Raw genomic sequence first — 19,446 nt, forward strand, 5'->3', positions numbered from 1 at the left:
TCTCTTTGATGAAATCACAAGAACGTGCGAGCACCTGCCGACCTCACCATGCACACCTGAAAGCCACATGCTGCGCGAGATGCTGGCGTTCCCGACCAGACATTCAAGACTGTTAATGTTTTTTTTTCCCGATTGCTGCTTTCGAAAACAAATATTTATTGATAAAAGAAAAAAAAAACTTTTTTAGCTATTTGCAAGACGTCTGAAAAATGCCGACTGCCTTGTTTTTGTAAAAGTAAAAGAAAAAAAAAACAAAGTTGCATGCTAACGTATGTTTTAGTTTTGTATAGATGACCTTATTGGGGAAAAAAACGTACAGAAAAGTGTGCTAGTAAGTTTTGGATCCAGCATAAAAACTGCTAAATTTAATTTGGACTTGTTCAACACATTCTAGTGCGAATTTATAAGATATTGTACGAATTGGTGATTTTGTATGGATCTTACTTGTATGGAAAACATACCATTTGTAAGTAAAATTTAACCATGAGAACGCACCTCAAAGGAGTGTAACAGTCCTACAAATGAGATTCTACAAATTCGCCACCAATTTGGCCAAATACTTACAAACTGTTGTGTGTTGCGAACTATTGTTTTATTGGCCAACGCCATGATACATAGTGAAACAGATCTGATCAGGTTTGCCAACGATGAACCCGTGGTCCGAGTGCTGGTCTTGGCATCCAGCGGCCTTTCCGCTCCAAAATCAAAGACGAAACTAAAACGAGTAAAACAAACAATCAAAGAGAGGGGTTTTGTTTATTTTTTTATAGCCAGCTAACAGAACGCAGAGACTGAGATGTTTTTATAGCATGTGTGTATGGGCTTGTACTTTCCCCCTTGAGTCTGTCCTCCTGGCAATGATTCATTCACAGTTTGTATACTCTCTCTATCCCTCTTTCTCGCCCACTTCCCTTCCTTCCACATATTTCTCCCGTTTCTCTATCCAGCCAATAAAAGGACAACAACAAACAACAAAATGAAATGTACAAATAACATCTATGCTGATGTAAAGGAACACAAGCTGGGGGCCCAAATGTATGGAGTCATACATTTGCTCAACTCTAGTCCCTTGGTGGGGCCGAGAAATTTGCAAACTTGCTGTGATACCACAACGGCTGTTGTGGACGGGGGATGGTGGGATTCCAAAGGGTCTTTGAAGCAGGAAGTTGCTGCAGTTGACCCACTCCGCCGGCTCTTGTACCGTTTGACCTGGATGTATCAGTCACCTATGCGCCTATAGCATGCCCAGCATGCCAGTTCTTTTATCTCTCTCTTCCTCTATCATTCAGTTCTTTACTTTTCCTGGGGGTCTGTTTCTTTTTGAGTTATATGGAGAAAATAATGAAAGTGTTTGAAAGTAAAGCTCTTGTGTTGTGGTTATTGAGTCTGTTTTTGTTTTTTTGACCTTTCTTTCTCCGTATGTTCCAAAAGTAACATGTTGTCACATTTCGATGCATTTCCAGAAGATAAAAATCATATTGCGGACCCCAACCCCCACTTACCAAATATAACAAATTAAATTAAATCATAAAATAAGGGGAAGTCATGTTTTACCCCCCAAATAATGAATTGATAAATAAACTTCAAATTAAAAAAAACAAACATTTCTGTATATTTGTAAAAGACTAAAAATATATATATTTATTAGAAAAAATATATATATTTTGTTGGTGGTGGTGATGAGGGAGGGATGTGCTTAGAAACAATGCAAATAATAATGATAATAGTTCTAAAATAGTCACAAAAAATATTTGTATTTTATTTTGATTGTAACCTATTTCTAAAATTGTATTCGGGTTTGTACCTTTATTTTGATTTTAATAGAAAAAAAAATATTACAGTATTTTTTCAGTAATAAAGTAAAATAAATATTGTAATACAGTAACAGTTTTTATAATATATATTAATAATATAATAGAAGCATAGTAATGACAATTTTACATAAAAGTAATAGTTCTTTATTTCTTTCAAAGTATAGGCTAAATTCTTATTTTTTTCTTTTGATTTCGGGGTAAAATACAGCCATTTTTTCACTCTTTGTATTAAATTAAGTTTGAGTGAAAGTGATAGAAGATTCTCTGTGCATAAGATTGCAAATGAAACGGACAAACAGGTGATGCATGAAGATTTCCCCAGTGAGAGTGTGCCCTCACTATAGCAACCTTCATACAGAAATTGTTCTCAATCAGGTGTGACCAAAAAATATGGTTGTGCCTCTCTCTCTCTGCACACATTACACATATGAGAATGATCTTATTCTGAAGAGGGATAAAAACAGCACTGTCAAGACATCCTCCACAACATGTCAAAAATGTAAATGAATCTTCTTGATGGATTCAGAGTTAAAAGAAAAAACAAAACAATTTGCAATAGTCTGCAAGGGCACAAGCCAATTTATTTCATCTTCAATTCTCTCTCTTGTCCTTGTTTGGTCTCTTTCCCCTTACTTTCATCCTTGTCCTCTCCTGTAGAAACTACCCCATGTCATCCCTTCTGTTCTCAACATCCACTGAAGCATGAGGACTGCTTACAAAATAACCGTAAAGATCCCCATAACTGACACGAAAGATTCGCACCAGATTCAGAGACATCTGTGCAAAACCTCTTAATCTAAAAAGAATAGTTTGCCTGATTCTGTTATTATTTACTCACCTTCATGGCACACACTCACAAAAACAACTATATTACTTTAAGTAAATTGAACATTTAAAAAAAAACGTCTCGAGGCCTTGTTTTTTCCCACTGCCCACAAGTCTTGCATTTTTCAGAGCGTGGCTCTTGTATTGTTGTCATGTCCACTTATTAAAAAGCAATTATTACGCTTCTTAGTACAGTAGTTTGGGTTTAGCTCATCATAAGCGATCCATAAGCGACAATAATGTGCATACGATGCGCAGCTGCAGGTTGAGATCTTTTGGTATGCTTCTTATTTACAAATATACGTACAGGATAGTTCTTATTTAAGGTTTTATTTTTTTCTATTTTTCTAGCGAGATCTGGCAATACGGAGTCGAGACGTGCCTTGAATTTAATGACATTACACCAGTGTACTTTCCTTGAACCCTACTGGACATCGGTGGTGTTTTTACATGACCGCATCTGTCTCCCCTCCACCCAAAACTGCGGCTGACCGACTGCCTGTTGTTTGGTGGACGTTGCTTAGGGAAGTTAAGCCAATTTTGTCTGAGATTACTGTAACTGAATCACTGAGTTGAGTTCAGCCTTGTCCCCAGCACTAGAAGAGGATTATGGGTGATTTCTTTAAATCTATTGGTAAGGACGGGAAGTCAAGATGGAAAAAAAGAGCTCTCAAAACGACCCGTAACATAGGGCCCTAGGCAAAGCTCACAAAAACATTCCAGGACACCTCAAATCAAAACAGGATTTTGCATAAAGAAAATTAGACTCAATTATTAAAGGGATAATTCATCCCCAAATAAAATGAAGTCATTATTTACTCATAATTGTGTTGTTTTAATGCCGTATGCGACACGTGCCTTATATTCAAAGCGTTCTAAATGTATATTTGGTTTGATGTGCAATAAACTAAAATATAACATTATTTATGATTTTGAAATGTTCAAGCAAATTTGAATTAAATGGGAAATATTTTTGCATTTACAGTAATGAGTAAAAAATGTGCCAGTAAAATCATTGCTGTATTAAACTCATTTTATATATCAAATGATGACAATGTAAGAATTGTAAAACTGTAAAAATGAGATTTGCATTTGGTAATCAATGGTTTATTTATCATAAAGTACATGCAATATAGAAAAAGATTATATAAACACTATTGGTTAGCAAGATTTTATGTTATTTTTTAATTAGTCTCTTAGGCTCACCAAATGAAGCTGAAACAATTGTGCCAATTTTTTTTTTTTAAACGTCTTTACACTTTTGATAATTTTACTGTGCCCTTGCTAGATTTTTGCGAGAGTCTATTATATCAATTCTTTCTGGAACTTCACTGTAACACCTTTAGACAGTAAAAGATCATTAAATGGCTCCATTTACAAGCCTTTTAAACCGTGTCCAAACAAATTAGACAATGTGAGGAAGCATGTCCCCGAGCGATAGAATTAGTCAAGCTTCAATTATGAATCATTATCTTCTATCAAACTCGCTTTCTTATTGGTTCACAACACTAATGAGGTCATAAAGACAGCCACTAGGTAAATAAATGGAATCAATCAAGTAACGTGACCTACAAACATCTTCGAGAACTAGCAATCTGTCCCTGTTTCTCCCTCTCTCTCTCTCACACTCTTCTGATGTGTCTCTGACGACAGCAGATCCATGTGCTTCAGGACGTCAGAGCAGGGCTGCAAAAAACGGCGACTTCAGTTATTTATAAACTGTCTTTTTAAAAAGAAAGTCAGATTGAGAAAAGATGGCGAGATGGAGAGAATAAAAGAGGGGAGATGAGAGACAGTTGGCTGCATAATCGTAACCTCATCCATTTCTCTATCCGCGATTCATTATTCATTAGCCTCTCTTTCTACATCGCTTATTCTTCACAGCCAACAAAAAATAGGTCAATGTGAGAAGCGCCTTTCATTTGGAAACTGTGATTGCCACTTGGCCATCTGATTTAGCTTTCTTCAGCTCGAAGACACAACTTCTTATAGATGTCTTTCACAGAACACATCTGTTCTGATATTTGGTGCTTTTTCGCTCCCGTTTAGACAAATACAGCATTTTAAAAAGCGGTGAATGACAAAATGACTGCAGTTGAGACACTGTAACTATCACTATAGTAGAGCACATCAACAGATATGTAGCAGGGTTGGACATTAACGTTTTTGATTATGCTAAATAATTTGATCAAATATTATGAAAAAATAAATATTACTTCGCATAGTACGATTTAGAGCAGTAGTTACAACCTAAAAATGGCTTCTGAATCCGAGTAGAAAGGGTCACGGAAAGCAAATAATTGAATTCAAATAATCAAACCACTTTGAGATTCAGCTTCTGTTATTAATAATAAAAACACATGGACAAAATAGTGAGAAAGAGTAAGGCCGTGTTTTTTAAACATTAAAGTCAGAAAGAACATGCTTTCGCTTTTTTTAAACTCAAACACACATCCATTCGCTCTCTTTTGTTCACTTTCAGAAACACACACAGCTTGCTAATATATAATGACACCATATCCATTAGCTTTCTCACAAACAAACCCTTTAATTGTCTTCTCTCTCTCTCACACACACGCAGACACACACACAGACACGTAAAATCTCATTCCTGATCCTCAAAGAACACCTTGGCCATGGCTTGGCCGACCTTTTGTACTTTCTTCTCTTTGGCTTCAGGACCCATGTTGGCTCGGGCCAGACCCCAGCCAGTATTTCTCAGTCCGTGTTTGATAATCCGCAAGGGCTTCTCCGGGCTTCACTGGAGGATGCTCTGCAATCTGATGGAGAGATACAGAGAAAATGTCAACATCTGTCCAGGTTACCGCTTCTGTTCTCTTTAAAAATCTAGAAACTTTTCGGTTCTCCTAAAAAACTTCACTTTATTCTGAGAGCTGAAGTGCTGAAATGGAGATACTCTGAACATGAAACGCCCCCTGAGTGGATGATGAGGTAACAAAGTCTCTTTGTTTAGCATACTACCTAACCATAAAGCAGCCACAAGCTAACAACGAGTGATGTTATTACAACTGACAAGCGAAACAGGCATCTAACAATAATGAATTTAAGCGAGAAGGACCCCAAAGCAAAACACACAGCTCTGGTTGTCAAAGAGAATCAGTGGATGTTGACCGGGGTCTTGGCAGCTAAACCCTTTGTCATCTGCTCATGTCTACCTCATGGACCTGACCCAAATCATGGCCTTGATCATTAAAGGAAAATGTACGTGTCCGCCCTCAGGGATGGCCTTTCAATCTCTTAAACAGGCATCATTTTGAACTGTGTGTAAGTAAACGTTAAACTTACTATCTCAATACTTTTCTCCTTCACACGTGTCCAAAATGCTAAATTGGCAATTCGAGATACACACCTTCTTCACTGTCCTCTTCGGACGACTCCTCTTCCTCGTCATCTTCTTCAGCATCACCGCCCTTTGCTTCTGCTTCTTCATCATCATCCTCTTCTGATTCGGATTCTTCCAGCCACTCCTGCGTCTCTGTAATAAGAATTCAGTGCTCGAGTGTGGCTTGTACATTTTGGTACTGAACTATTTGCAATACAACATATAGATAGAACAATAGAATGATAGATAGAGAAGCAGACAGACAAACAAACGATGGATAGAACAAACAACAGATTAATGAAACCAACAGAATGTTATCAACTCCAAAGATTTATAGTGGAATTGGGGCTACTTTTACAATGCGGGTTGTTTTTAAGTCTGCGGTTTAAAGTGGTCTCTCCCCACCCCCCCATAACATGTTTTTGACAGAACCCCCCACCCCACCCCCAACAGAGAGAAAACTGCATACAAAATTTGATTGTAGTCCTAATAGAAACTGGGCTTTGTTTCGCAGACCTGGCAACACTGCCAACAGACAGACAGACAAATATCATAGAACAAATGACAAAAAAAAGAGACAGACAGACAGACAGACAGATAGATAGATAGATAAAGATACAGACAGAGACAGACAGACAGACACAGATAGAGACAGACAGACAGACAGACACAGATAGAGACAGACAGACAGACAGACACAGATAGAGACAGACAGACAGACAGACAGAGATAGAGACAGACAGACACAGATAGAGACAGACAGACCACAGATACAGACAGACAGACACAGAATAGAGACAGACAGACAGACACAGATAGAGACCAGACAGACAGACAGACACAGATAGAGACAGACAGACAGACAGACACAGATAGAGACAGACAGACAGACAGACACAGATAGAGACAGACCAGAAGACAAGGACAACAGACACAGATAGAAGACAGACAGACAGACACAGATAGAGACAGACAGACAGACAGACACAGATAGAGACAGACAGACAGACAGACACAGATAGAGACAGACAGACAGACCAGACACAGATAGAGACAGACAGACAGACAGACACAGATAGAGACAGACAGACAGACAGACACAGATAGAGACAGACAGACAGACACAGATAGAGACAGACAGACAGACACAGATAGAGACAGACAGACAGACACAGATAGAGACAGACAGAGACAGACAGAAACAGACAGATAGAGACAGACAGACAGACACAGATAGAGACAGACAGACAGAGACAGACAGACAGACAGACAGATAGAGACAGACAGACACAGATAGAGACAGACAGACAGAGACAGACAGATAAATAGATAGACAGACAGACAGAGACAGATAGATAGAGACAAACAGACACAGATAAATAGATACAGACAGACAGACAGACAGATAAATAGAGACAGACAGAGACTGATAGAGACAGACAGACAGATATTCTGAAAGCAGCTGTGAATTCTGGACTCTCTTTACACTTACTGGGGTCCATTTCCACTAGAACGTCCCACTGGTCCATCTTATGGAGGTCCAGGCTGTAGAGATCGCTGAGGGTGAACTGTCGATCTCCCACCTCAAACATTCCTCCATACAAGTACAACTTGCTGTGCTTCACCGTTGCCATGGCGCTGGAGCGAGGACAGGGCTCCACCAGGGGAGCCTTTGCAGCCGCCTCCTCTTCTTCGCCATCGTCCTCCTCCTCCTCCTCCTCCTCACTGTCCTCCTCTGCCTGTGCAGCTGGAATCACTTCCTTGATGGTCATAACCGTTCCATCCTCGGCCACGATCTCTTTAATAATCTCAGTGGGACCTTGTGCCTCCTCTTTCTCCCCTTCAGTTTCATTCGTCTGTTCTCCCTTCTTCCCACGGCGCCTCTTCTTCTTTTCTGACTTGTTGCCCTGCCAAGAAAAAGACAATGTATATATAAAATGTTTTTTGGGCTTTTTTTAGAGGCTTTACTAAATCAAAACATTACACTAACCTTTAGCTGAGCAGGAAACCAGCGGTTTTTGTTGATATCATAAAAGTAGAGGTCATTAAAAAAGTCTCCTTCCAGAGACTCGTCATCTTCCTCATCACAGACGCCACCGAAGAGCAGCGCCCGGCCCCCGGGGCCCACCGCCAGAGAGAAGCCTGACCGAGGAGGGGGCTTGACTCCTGAAGGGTTCACTCGTGTCCATGTCCACTTTTCTGCAGGACAAGAGCATAAAATTATCTGAAAATCTTTTTCAGACATGGACAAGAAAGTGGATTTTCCAAACAAAAAGGAGAAATGGATAGAGACGCAGCCCAGGTTTAAACTAGCGATGACCGTGGAGGCCCTAATGATGGTACCTTGCTCCTCTTTGCCTTCCCTCCTCAGCAGGAACATGTCAGAATGGATGGTTCCTTTATCCACATCCTTCTTCACTCTCTGGAAGAGAAAAGCAGTCATGACCACCTACATCTGTTTACTCTCATGGGTTTACTCAAGGACAAGCTCCTGGAAATGACACAATACCTGGTTCTCTGTATAGAGCAGTTGCAGTTGCCATCAACATGCCCTTGCAAAAAGAAGCCAAGTGTAACACAGCTTAACTAATGATGGACATATAAGGTGTGAACAGTTTTAAAATCCCTTACACTTTAACCTGAAATGCCACGTCTTTATATGGAGGGAGGATGTTGAGGTTTTATGTATTTTGTTACACGAATAGTTATAATGTATTATAACATATGAATTAAGCTACTGTAAACTGTCATGATTTATTGGACATAGTACTACCATGGAGTTTTTCCATGCACCATGACAATGTTTTTTATACGTGATTTAGTAGTACCACTGTATTCTTAGTATCTCTAGAACAAACGTACTATAATGAACTACATTAACTGAAAAAATACAGTACAGACAGTCTTATTGTGAAATATTATTACATAATAAAATAACTGTTAACATATTTGAAAAGGTAGTGTAATCCTGTGATGCAAAGCTGAATTTTCAGCAGCATTATTCTAGTCTTCAGTGTCACACCATCCTTCAGAAAACATGCTAATATGCAAATGTGCTGCTCAAGAAACATTTCTTATCATTAATAATGTTAAAAACTACTTAATATTTCTTGTGAAAATGATAGATTTCCACAAATTAAACATTTATACTCAATATAATATTCAAATATATTCACATTCACTCATAGATTAATGTAAATGTAAAACCTGATGAATCAATTTCAGTGTATATCAATAAATAAAAAGAAAAAGAAAAAAGAAAGTCACAGAAATAACCAAACCGTACAGTTTTGGAGTACCCGCCGTAGATGATGACGCTGTTGCCGTCGGGAGTGGGGGTCATTTGACAGGCTGAACGGGGACAGGGGCCAGTTCCTGTGGGCTGGAGACGGCTCCATGTGAATGTGTCCAGGTTAAAAGCGTGAATATCATTATAATAAATATAATCCCTGTAAAACAGAGAACATATAACAAAAACTAAATATTTTAAGAGTATTTAATGTTTTAAATTGTATATATACATACAGATTATATGTTCACACACACACACATACATACGCACATATATATATATATATATATATATATATATATATATATATATATATTTATATATGTATGTGTGTGTGTGTGTGTGTGTGTGTGTGTGTGTGTGTGTGTGTTGCAGTATTTATAATACTTGCATAAAAATTATTCAAATTAACATTTAAAAAAAGCGAATATTTAATACGTTTACAAAATTCTACAGGTCATGGTTGTCTTTGAGAGGCACAAATCTCACTCCAAAAAGTAGTAGAGCAAAAACAATAATTTTTCTTCTAATACAAGATTGAATGTTGACAGGCTGAAGTCGGGGAGCCCTGTCTGTACCTGGCGCTCTCATGGAAGCCTCCGAACACAAGCAGCTGTCTTTTGCTCAGGACCATTCGATGTCCACTCCTGCCAGACGGAGCACCGGGAGCTCTGAGAGGACAAAGTGGACATATTTCAACAAGCGGCTAGGACACCAGTCAAGAGTCAATCCTGTTTAATTTAGACATCTGTAACCTCTAATCACAGCATGACGACGAAACACAGGTGGACACGGGTCTTAAAGTCCCAGCTAAGCTCTCATAAAGACCAAACACAATTAGACTTCCGGTTCAACTTAAAGAATTCAATCTTAATGAATGGTTTTGTCTTTTTCAGTGTTCATTTAGTTTAACTGAGATCCTATTATAATAATTAATATTTAGAATTATTTCTGTAATTGCCGTTTTTCTTTTAATTTTAAAGTTTTAGTAATTTTGTTGTTTATTTCTGACATTTTTTATTGTAATGTGTACACACACACACACACACACACACACACACATATATATATATATATATATATATATATATGTGTGTGTGTGTATATATATATATATATGTATGTGTATATATATATATATATATATATATATATATATATATATATATATATATATACATATATATATGTATGTGTGATGTCAAATGATTAATCGTGATTAATTACATCCAAAATAAAAGTTTGTGTACATAATGAGTGTGTATGGTGTTTATTTATTATGAATATATAAATACGAACACATGCATGTATATATTTAAGATATAGTATAAATAACAAAACAATATTAAATATATACATCTATATACATGTAAACATTTACAAAATATACTGAATGTGTGTATTTATATATACACACACAATACATAAACAGTACACACACATTATGTAAACAAACTTTGATTTTGTATGCGATTCATATTTTGTTAGCACTAATATATAAAATGTATCAGTTTTAGCAATTTTTTTATATTTTTATTGTTTTAGTTATCTATGGTCCTTTTCAGGAAAATATTAGCAATTTTCACAATACATTTGACTTTTGTGATGAATTTCTCTTGACTTAAAAAAAAAAAGAAGAAAAAGTTATATATTAGCTATAATTATAGGTACATGTATGCTATTACATATTGTATTATGATAAAATATTATAAATATAAACACTTTTCCTTTAGAATACCATGCACTGAAAATTTCCAAAATTATCCATGATATTTTGATATAACTTATGCAATCTTTGATACTATAGTAGATAAACATGGTAATCATTCACACTTTTTTCAAACTATTTTGATTATATTTAGCCATCATGTTGTCTTCAAGTGCATTTTAAAAGCTTTTGGCTTAAAAATAAATGTGTTGGTGTCAAGACTTTAAATAAGAATGCTGTTCTATGACTTGCAATATATCACTTGAGTATTGCACAGTCCTCAGTGAATTGTCAAAAACAACACAATACTCACTTGATTTGCTCCCATGTGCGTGTCCCCAGGTGAAGCACCCACAGATCTTTATAATGATAGAACTGCTCGCCGTCAGGGGACGCAAACTCCCCTCCAAATATCCACACCTGCCCTCCACCCTGGGGAACCACCACAGCCTGCAGAGAGATGGAGAGAGAGCCACAGAAACATGCTTGAGAAATGACTTCTGTTAAGACAGTCTGACCCCTGGTGGTGAAGTCTGAAATAACAGATCCAGCTTTAATACAAAATCTGTTCCATCTTGTTGTTTGCACATATAAGTTATAATGTTGTTATATTTTGTATATTTCAAATATGAGGTTTAACCAACAAATTAAATAAGTTAAAAGAGTACCTGTTGAGCGCAGCGTCTTGGAGGAGGGTTCGGGATCTCTGCCTTCACCCAGATGTTTTTCTTAATGTTGTAGAAGTATAATTCATTGTATAGAAACGTCTGAAAGAAAGGAAACATTTAACTGACTTGAGGCTTTTTGGGAGGAACACAGTTTTTGTTCCGGTTGAAACAGTGACAAACTGATTAATATGTATTTACATACAGTATTTCATAGGAATATATCAACAGTATATTGATATAATACATAAATATCTATGTCAACAATACATGATATCAATAGATCATGTCCTGGTGGAAAATCCAGTTTAATTAAACTGGTAGCTGGTTTCTAGTTGGTCCAAGCTAGTCATTACCAAGTAGACCATCTCTTACTAGCAAAAAACCTTTTATCCAAAACAACTTACAAATGAGAAATACAATAATAAAACAAGCTTAAGGTGTTCAGGATGGTACTTGGAACATAATAAAGGATTGGCCAGCTCCAAAACATAGCAACAGATTTACCAACACGACTACTTACTTTCTTCCCATTGAAAAACTCCCCTCCGAATAAAATCAGCTCGTCTTTTTCGGGATGCGCACACAGAGAGGCGTTCAACCTGCGGAGAGCGCGAGCTGTCAGTCAGGTGTGACAGAAACAAACATGTGACTCACCTGGACATGTGGACACACACCTGGGGGACGGAGGGGAACACGGCGTCTCCAAAACCTGCGTCTTTTTCGCGTCTAGTGACTGAAATTCTGCTATTAAAGCCTCCAAATCCTCCTAATCGCATAAAATACAAAATCAAATTATTACATTCGTGTTGATTTATTGTTTATTTGAGTGCTAATGGTGGCGTCTTAAGCAATAAATTCACTAACCTCCTCTCTTTTCGATCTTTTCGACACCTTCTTCTCCATTTTAGCGGCTGTTTTCTCCGCTCCTTTCAGTTTCTTTTCTTTTTTACCCTTTTTACCCATTTTGATTGTTTTAAAAGGCACAGAATGACTTAAGCGCGACAATTACAGCCACATGGAGCTTTAAATGAACTACAAGACCGACGCACAGAACTACTTCCGCAGGCAACACGTTCCTCGATGGTTTGTTTTTAACAGTTCTGCGCTGTAGCGCCACTCGCTGGAGCGGGTGAATATTGTCGTACTGATGAAACTTCACAAACGCAACGATTTAAACATTCCTAGATTAAATGAAATTAGCATTTTTTTTAAATCATTGCATCAGACAGCAGGGGGCTTATGTCATACTTCTCTTGAATAATAATAATAAAGCATAACATATATCATTATTATAAATTATTGCATAAATATACCCTGGACCACAAAACCAGTCATAAGTTCAGGTATATTTGGTATAATATGTGTTGCTAAGAACTTCATTCGGACAACTGTAAAGGTGAATTTCTCCATTTTTATTTCTTTTTGCACCCTTAGATTATAGATTTTCAAATAGTTGTATCTCAGCCAAATATGATCCTATCCTAAAAAACTTAAAGTTATCTTATTTATCAACTTTCAGATGATGTATACAGTACATCTCAATTGTAAAAAAAAATGAACCTTATGACTGGTTTTGTGGTCCAGAGTTACACACACACACAAACACATTGCTGTTTAGTTTGCTGACCCAGAAAAGGTTTTATAAACCTCAAATCATATATAGATATGAAGCCTCTACATTCCTCTGAACAGTGTGGTATGTGTTAACAGGGTGCACTGATACAGTTCATATTCGTTTACCATCCTGACATGAAGCTCTGACACCCATCTCCTCAGAAATGACACTAATTAACATGCATGTCTCGAGCAACTGATGCAAAAACCTGTAGTTTGCATACCTCTTCCCATTATGACTCAGTTACAACACTAATAATATACAATATTATACAATACAATATAAATACATATTTGGACTTTAATGAAATCAGACCCTTTATTTATCAAAAGGGTAGGTTTGATTTCTTACGTATCTAAAAATGTATTCTAATAAACTGGAAAAGGGAACACAATTAAACATTTGAATTATTAAAACATTTCATAAAGGACACACTGCACATGAAACATTCAACATACAGTTAAAAATACAAAACACATCTTCTTAATATCCATTGCTATCACACTGACCATCCATGTGCTGTCATTTGATTTTTAATGTCCCTACCAGAACAAAACAAAGATTTGGCCTTGGTTGGTAAATATGTCATGTTGTCCCTTTCAACATTTTCTAACATAAAGGTAAAAAAAGGGGGGAAAAACAGCATAAAGGACAGAAAAGTCTGTGTTGCCAAGCACATGACCACCCAAATCTTGCTTCCAGTCACCTGACTGCCACTGTGAAGGTGGAATCGTGACCTTGAGTGAGAGATTTGTCTAATTCTGTATGTGCTATTGTGTGTGTATGCACATGAGTGTGTGAGCCTGTCTGCCTCCAGACTTCAGTCACACGTCTCACTCCGACACCTTTTGACCTCTGTCTCTCTGCCCCTTGCAATCCCGGCCTCCTGTCGTTTTCTATTCAGATTGTGCGCCTTCCATAAAACATAACAAGTGGTGCAGAAGCACACCAGGCCTGCCAGGAGTGATTTCTCTGGTTCGTTTGTTGCATTTGAAAAGGAAAAGATATGATTATTACATCCCTAGATGTAAACAGTGGTACTTTTAAGACTAATTCATGTAAAAGCATTGATATGATTGGCTAACGTCCCAATGCCAGCATATATCACACTGTTGTTTATCAGGAACTTGCAAAAACATAAATATGCTAACTTAATTATCAATTATATTTCACTTTCAACCTTCATGTCTACTATAATGTTAAAAGCTAATATTGCCCCTTCATTGGCCCCATCTGCACTGCTCAAAACATCTGGTCTTGGTGTCAGGGAACACTTGTGATTTGACACATGAGTGTTCACTGTGACGTAAATCTTGGAGAACATGGGGTTCTGTGTGCGAATTAACCTGCATTACCGGGGAAAACAGATCGGCCTCTCCATCCTGATATCAGCTGCACAAAAGGCTTCTGTATTAGAGTCGTGATCACAGCGATGCCTGGGATATAAAGAAATGAGATGAGATTGGAAACTCACCGTAATGAAAAATTGAACACGATGGCAACAAATGATTTTATCTTTGAACCGGTGATTTTCCTGTTGCCAAGAGACTAAAGCAACAGAGCTGATTCCCTTAGATAAACACACCACGTCAATAACAGAGACAGCAGCAACAATATCTTTTTTTATCAGAAGACTATTCATTTAGTATGAAGGTAAGAATTTGACATATGATGCTTTGGTCTTCTACTCAGCTTTGCCATCACAGGAATAAACTACTTTAAAAAATAAAAAATAACTGGTATCTATTTAATATATATATATATATATATATATATATATATATATATATATATATATATATATATATATAATATATATATATATATATATATATATATATTAAAATAGATACCAGTTATTTTAAATTGTAATAATATTTCAAAACATTACTTGTTTAACTGTATTTTAGATCAAATAAATGAAGGCTTGGTGAGTGAGATGATTAATTTGATTGTGATTGGCTCGTAACCTTCTGGTAAGCAGACAGTCCTTGATTTTATTTTAGGAGATCAACCCTCTTCTTTGCCTCAGGCAGACTGACGTAGATCTGATCATGTGCAAAACACTAAACCCCTGTGACCAATAGATAAAGAGCACAGAAAAGCTCTACCTTTGTCTTTCTCCTGCGATTTGAGGTCGAAATTTCCATCAGCTTGCCAGGTTAGAAAACATCATCTGTTGCATTTAATTAACAGCTGTTAATTTTACTTCTAATTACGACAACTTCATTGTTTCTCTAATCTATTTTTTTCTCTCCACCATTTCATAGAAATGATGAAAACTGAATAGGGCTGCAGTACAGACTCATCTGTTAAGTAACACAGTTGTCAGTCGACTCTTCTGTTTTGCCAACACACTGAGGCCTGCAGTCAGCAGGAGGTCAGTCAGTGTCTACATGTTACATTTAACAGTAAAGTATGAGGATCCTCTGCTGAGGTTTGTGTGTCAGGTCAACCGGTCAGGTACTCGAAGAGTTATTACTCATACACAGTGACGCAAGCTGAGTTTAAAGACAAGTCTCATGCCTTGAAACTTAACAAGTCTGCTGATCTTCACTAGCACTGATACTTTTAGGGTGCTTGTTAAAACAATTAGCAATTAAGTTCGGAATTAACTTCATTAGCAAATTTTCGGAAGAAATTGTTTAAAATAATGTAAACTTTTATTTCATTCTATATATTAAGTGGGCTTCCTTTATGTTGAAATCATATGACCATTAACCCTTGAGTACTAGATTACAATTTGTATGTTTATGTGTCTAGGAAAGATGATTCTCAGACAACATGTTCACAACATTCACAGAACGTTCTGCCAAAGTAATGAGTAAACATTCTTCTGGCAACATTAATAGCATGTTTGTTCAAAGTTACTAGGTCTTTAGTGACGTTCTCAAAATGTTCGCACAAAAACATTGGTTCATGGAACATTCTTTTAGCTTTTTTTTTTCATGTAACCTTCATTCCTATAGGTCTAATAGTGTCAGATGGTTTCAGACAATATTCAAAAGTAACTTTAACATAATCTATGCAAAATGACAAGATGCCCCTTCAAAGATAACATCCAAACCTATAGTTCAGCATATTCAGAACCTTTTCATAATGGGAGCCTTAGCAAAACGTTCTTAGAACATATATATTTTAAAATCTCTAATTTTCTGCATATGAAGTCTAGATTATGAATTGTTTATTCATTGCTTAGAATGACTACAGACGTACTCATTTGTATACAATTTTATTATTATTAGGATATTACACCACTGGACTTTTTTTGTACGTGTGATTTTAGTTTATCATTTTTCAATGTTCTTTCAATGCCACCTGGTGAGGGTAACGATGGAGAATTTTTTTTCTTACTTTACTTTTAAATAGCTGAATTAGTGCTTTTCACGCTTTATCACTGAAGCGTTTCATCTGCTTTTTAACCAAATAACACTAATGTTGGTAATATAACAAATAAAAGCGTAGTCAAATGACACTGGCTAATCTTTTCCTCACAACTCACATGACACGAGAGCTTTCCTTAGGCCCCAGCAGCTGATGCGAGACCGAGCTTTTAAGGATATCCTTAGGAGAGAAATGGCTTTTAGGTCAGTTTTTCCAAAGTCTAACTAGCATGAGCCCATTTAAGTCACGAGCCACAGGAATTCATGACTGAGGAACTTTGCTTCAGGGAATACTGCGGCCTATCTGTGGGAATATCCTTGCATTTAATAATATAAAATAATGTTAAAAAAAATAAAAATAATTATGTTATCTTAATAATTATAACTATTTATAATTTGTCTATATAATGCATTATAAATGATAATTTAAATATAGTTTTTAGTCACCCCTTTATATAAGTTGTTTTGATGAGTGTATTTACTATTAACTTATTAACTAATTTAAGTATCTTCATATTTCTGCTATATGAGTGCAAACAAAATAAGCTGATCTTCTTATAAAAACACACAAGTACTCGTGTTTTGAATGAATTGATGTTTTATTTCTCTGAATACTCAACAATGTCCTTCCACAAAGTAAAAATCACAGAACAATGAATTATTTAATTTCTAACCATTAACCATTACTAGAAACTGCTCAATTTGTAGTTGTATTTGATTGGACATCACAGAGAAGACAGGACAGCTGTTCAGAGTACTATAAACAGTGCAGATGACTGATTCGAGATCAGCTGAATACGGCATCACACAAGAAAACAGTTTTCTCTAAAATGATCTTCAAAATGAACTGATGAAAGACTGAGAAATTTTCATGCCTGTAAAGATGTTGTTGGGTCTAAAATTTAATCATACGTGCTAGTTTATAAATGCTAAATATGGTGTTTATAGAAACAAAAGTTTAAAGAAACTGTTTAGTGGACAATTTTATTAGAAGAATATAAGCATACACATAAGAGTTACGTTTTTTTTTTTTCTTTAAAGTATTTAATTAAGACATTTAAACCAAAAGATCTGCGATGAGCAAAAATAATTCATCATATGTCAAAAAATTGTGAACCGTAGTGTCACTGCGATGTCTTCTGTTTTCATGGGGCAGATGTCAGTGCAGGCAGACTCAGCTCATCTGCAGTTATTTTTATATTAAAGGAACAGTTCACCCAAAAATGAACAGTTGATGTTTATCTGCTTACCCCCAGGGCATTCAAGATGGAGGTGACTGTTTCTTCAGTAGAACACAAACTGAGATTTTTAACTCAAACCATTGCAGTCTGTCAGTTTTATAATGCAGGTGAATGGGAATCACGGTCGGCTGAAACCATTATAAGACTGACAGACTACAACGGTTTGGGTTAAAAATCTCAGTTTGTGTTCTACTGAAGAAACAAAGTAACCATGCCCTGGGGGTAAGCAGATAAACATCAAATTTTCATTTTTGGGAGTACTATCCCTTTAATGGGCACAAATGGAAACTACGCCAAGCCATCAGTTACAAAATACTTTTACAGACTCACAAAAAAAACTCTAAAAATAATAAATAAATACATACAAGTACATTTCTACATAACTATTTAAATTAGATGAAATGATCTTGTTGGCTGGAGTGTTAGTCATACTGCTGTAATTCTCAAAATAATACAAAGTTCATTAACTAAACTATAAACATAAAAAAAAACTATAAACATAACATAAGCAATGAAGAAAATTTCTTTTTCATTTCAGATCTACTGAGTCCTTCTATCCAGAAGCCTCGGAAATGTTTCTGTTATAATAATAACCAAAGGACAACTTGCATTTTGCCCTAAAATAACACCCCACTCCATCACCAAAAACACCCCTAGTGTTTGTCTAACCACTTTTTAACGGAAAATGTGCGTTTTCTCCCACACATACAGCTGATTTTGGTCCAGTATAGGAACAAATGTCTATTTAATCAGAACTAAGATAACGCAAAAAACAACCTACAGCCATCTAAAACTTAAACACAACGATGATATCGCATTTTCCCAGCAAATTCATTCTGAATTTTTCAATTCGCAGTCTGATGACGTACTAAAATCTCTTTTGTAGGAGTATTTTTTAGGATACCTTGATGGTACAATAAAAAAAGACGCAGTAACTGACAAACCATGCATATACAACAGCAACAAACTGTTTTAAATGATGATTTTCTTTTAAAAGTTTGCAACTACCAAGCAACCTTTGCTTTGTTTAAATAATTGCAAACTTCATTGGAAACAAAATAAAAAAGGTGGTCCAGTGTTAAGTACTTTACATATATTTGCATAACAGATGGAGAAAAGAGATACTAAACATTAAAAATAAAGGAAAACAGCGCTTCATCTTTTGTACGTCACAAAATCATATTTAGTCATAAAAATATACAGCTAGGTCTATGAATGTAATGTCCTGTAGGTTCACTGAGGTAAGCAGCAAGGCTATATGTATTCTGATGAATTTTTGAACACTGTACGTCTATGCCTTCTGTAATATTCAATAAGAGGACCATGACCAAACAAAAAGGAGATTCCTTGAAATTCGTAGTGACAATAAAAAAAAAAAAAACTGCATTAGGCTATCAAAAATAAATCTGTTGACGTATAAAGTCATATCAAGTCAATCTCGAAAAATAATACAGTTCTACACTGACAGACAAAGGCACAGCAAACTGGTCATATCTGCTGTAGAAAAAGAGATGCATAACAGGACATTCTGTTATCCAAGATGCAAATTTATCAGTA

General features: G+C 36.2%; 2 protein-coding genes across 2 annotated transcripts in view; one reads left to right on the forward strand and one right to left on the reverse strand.

Annotated features, from left to right (window-relative positions):
• LOC113043514 (phospholipid-transporting ATPase ID-like) overlaps positions 1-19,446 on the forward strand; it is a 260,088-nt gene that overhangs the window by 115,787 nt on the left and 124,855 nt on the right. The window lies entirely within an intron of this gene.
• On the reverse strand, positions 5,168-12,843 carry LOC113043520 (kelch domain-containing protein 4-like). Its single transcript, XM_026202965.1, has 12 exons — positions 12,515-12,843; positions 12,325-12,416; positions 12,171-12,249; positions 11,651-11,749; positions 11,296-11,432; positions 9,853-9,945; positions 9,269-9,431; positions 8,326-8,404; positions 7,973-8,181; positions 7,475-7,889; positions 6,010-6,135; positions 5,168-5,419 (listed from the first exon to the last, which is right to left on the reverse strand). Exons 1-12 carry the CDS (start codon positions 12,611-12,613, stop codon positions 5,358-5,360), a joined length of 1,653 nt encoding a protein of 550 aa, XP_026058750.1. The 5' UTR covers positions 12,614-12,843; the 3' UTR covers positions 5,168-5,357.

This window comes from Carassius auratus, chromosome 25 (genome assembly GCF_003368295.1).
Source record: "Carassius auratus strain Wakin chromosome 25, ASM336829v1, whole genome shotgun sequence".
NCBI classification, from domain to species: Eukaryota; Metazoa; Chordata; class Actinopteri; order Cypriniformes; family Cyprinidae; genus Carassius; species Carassius auratus.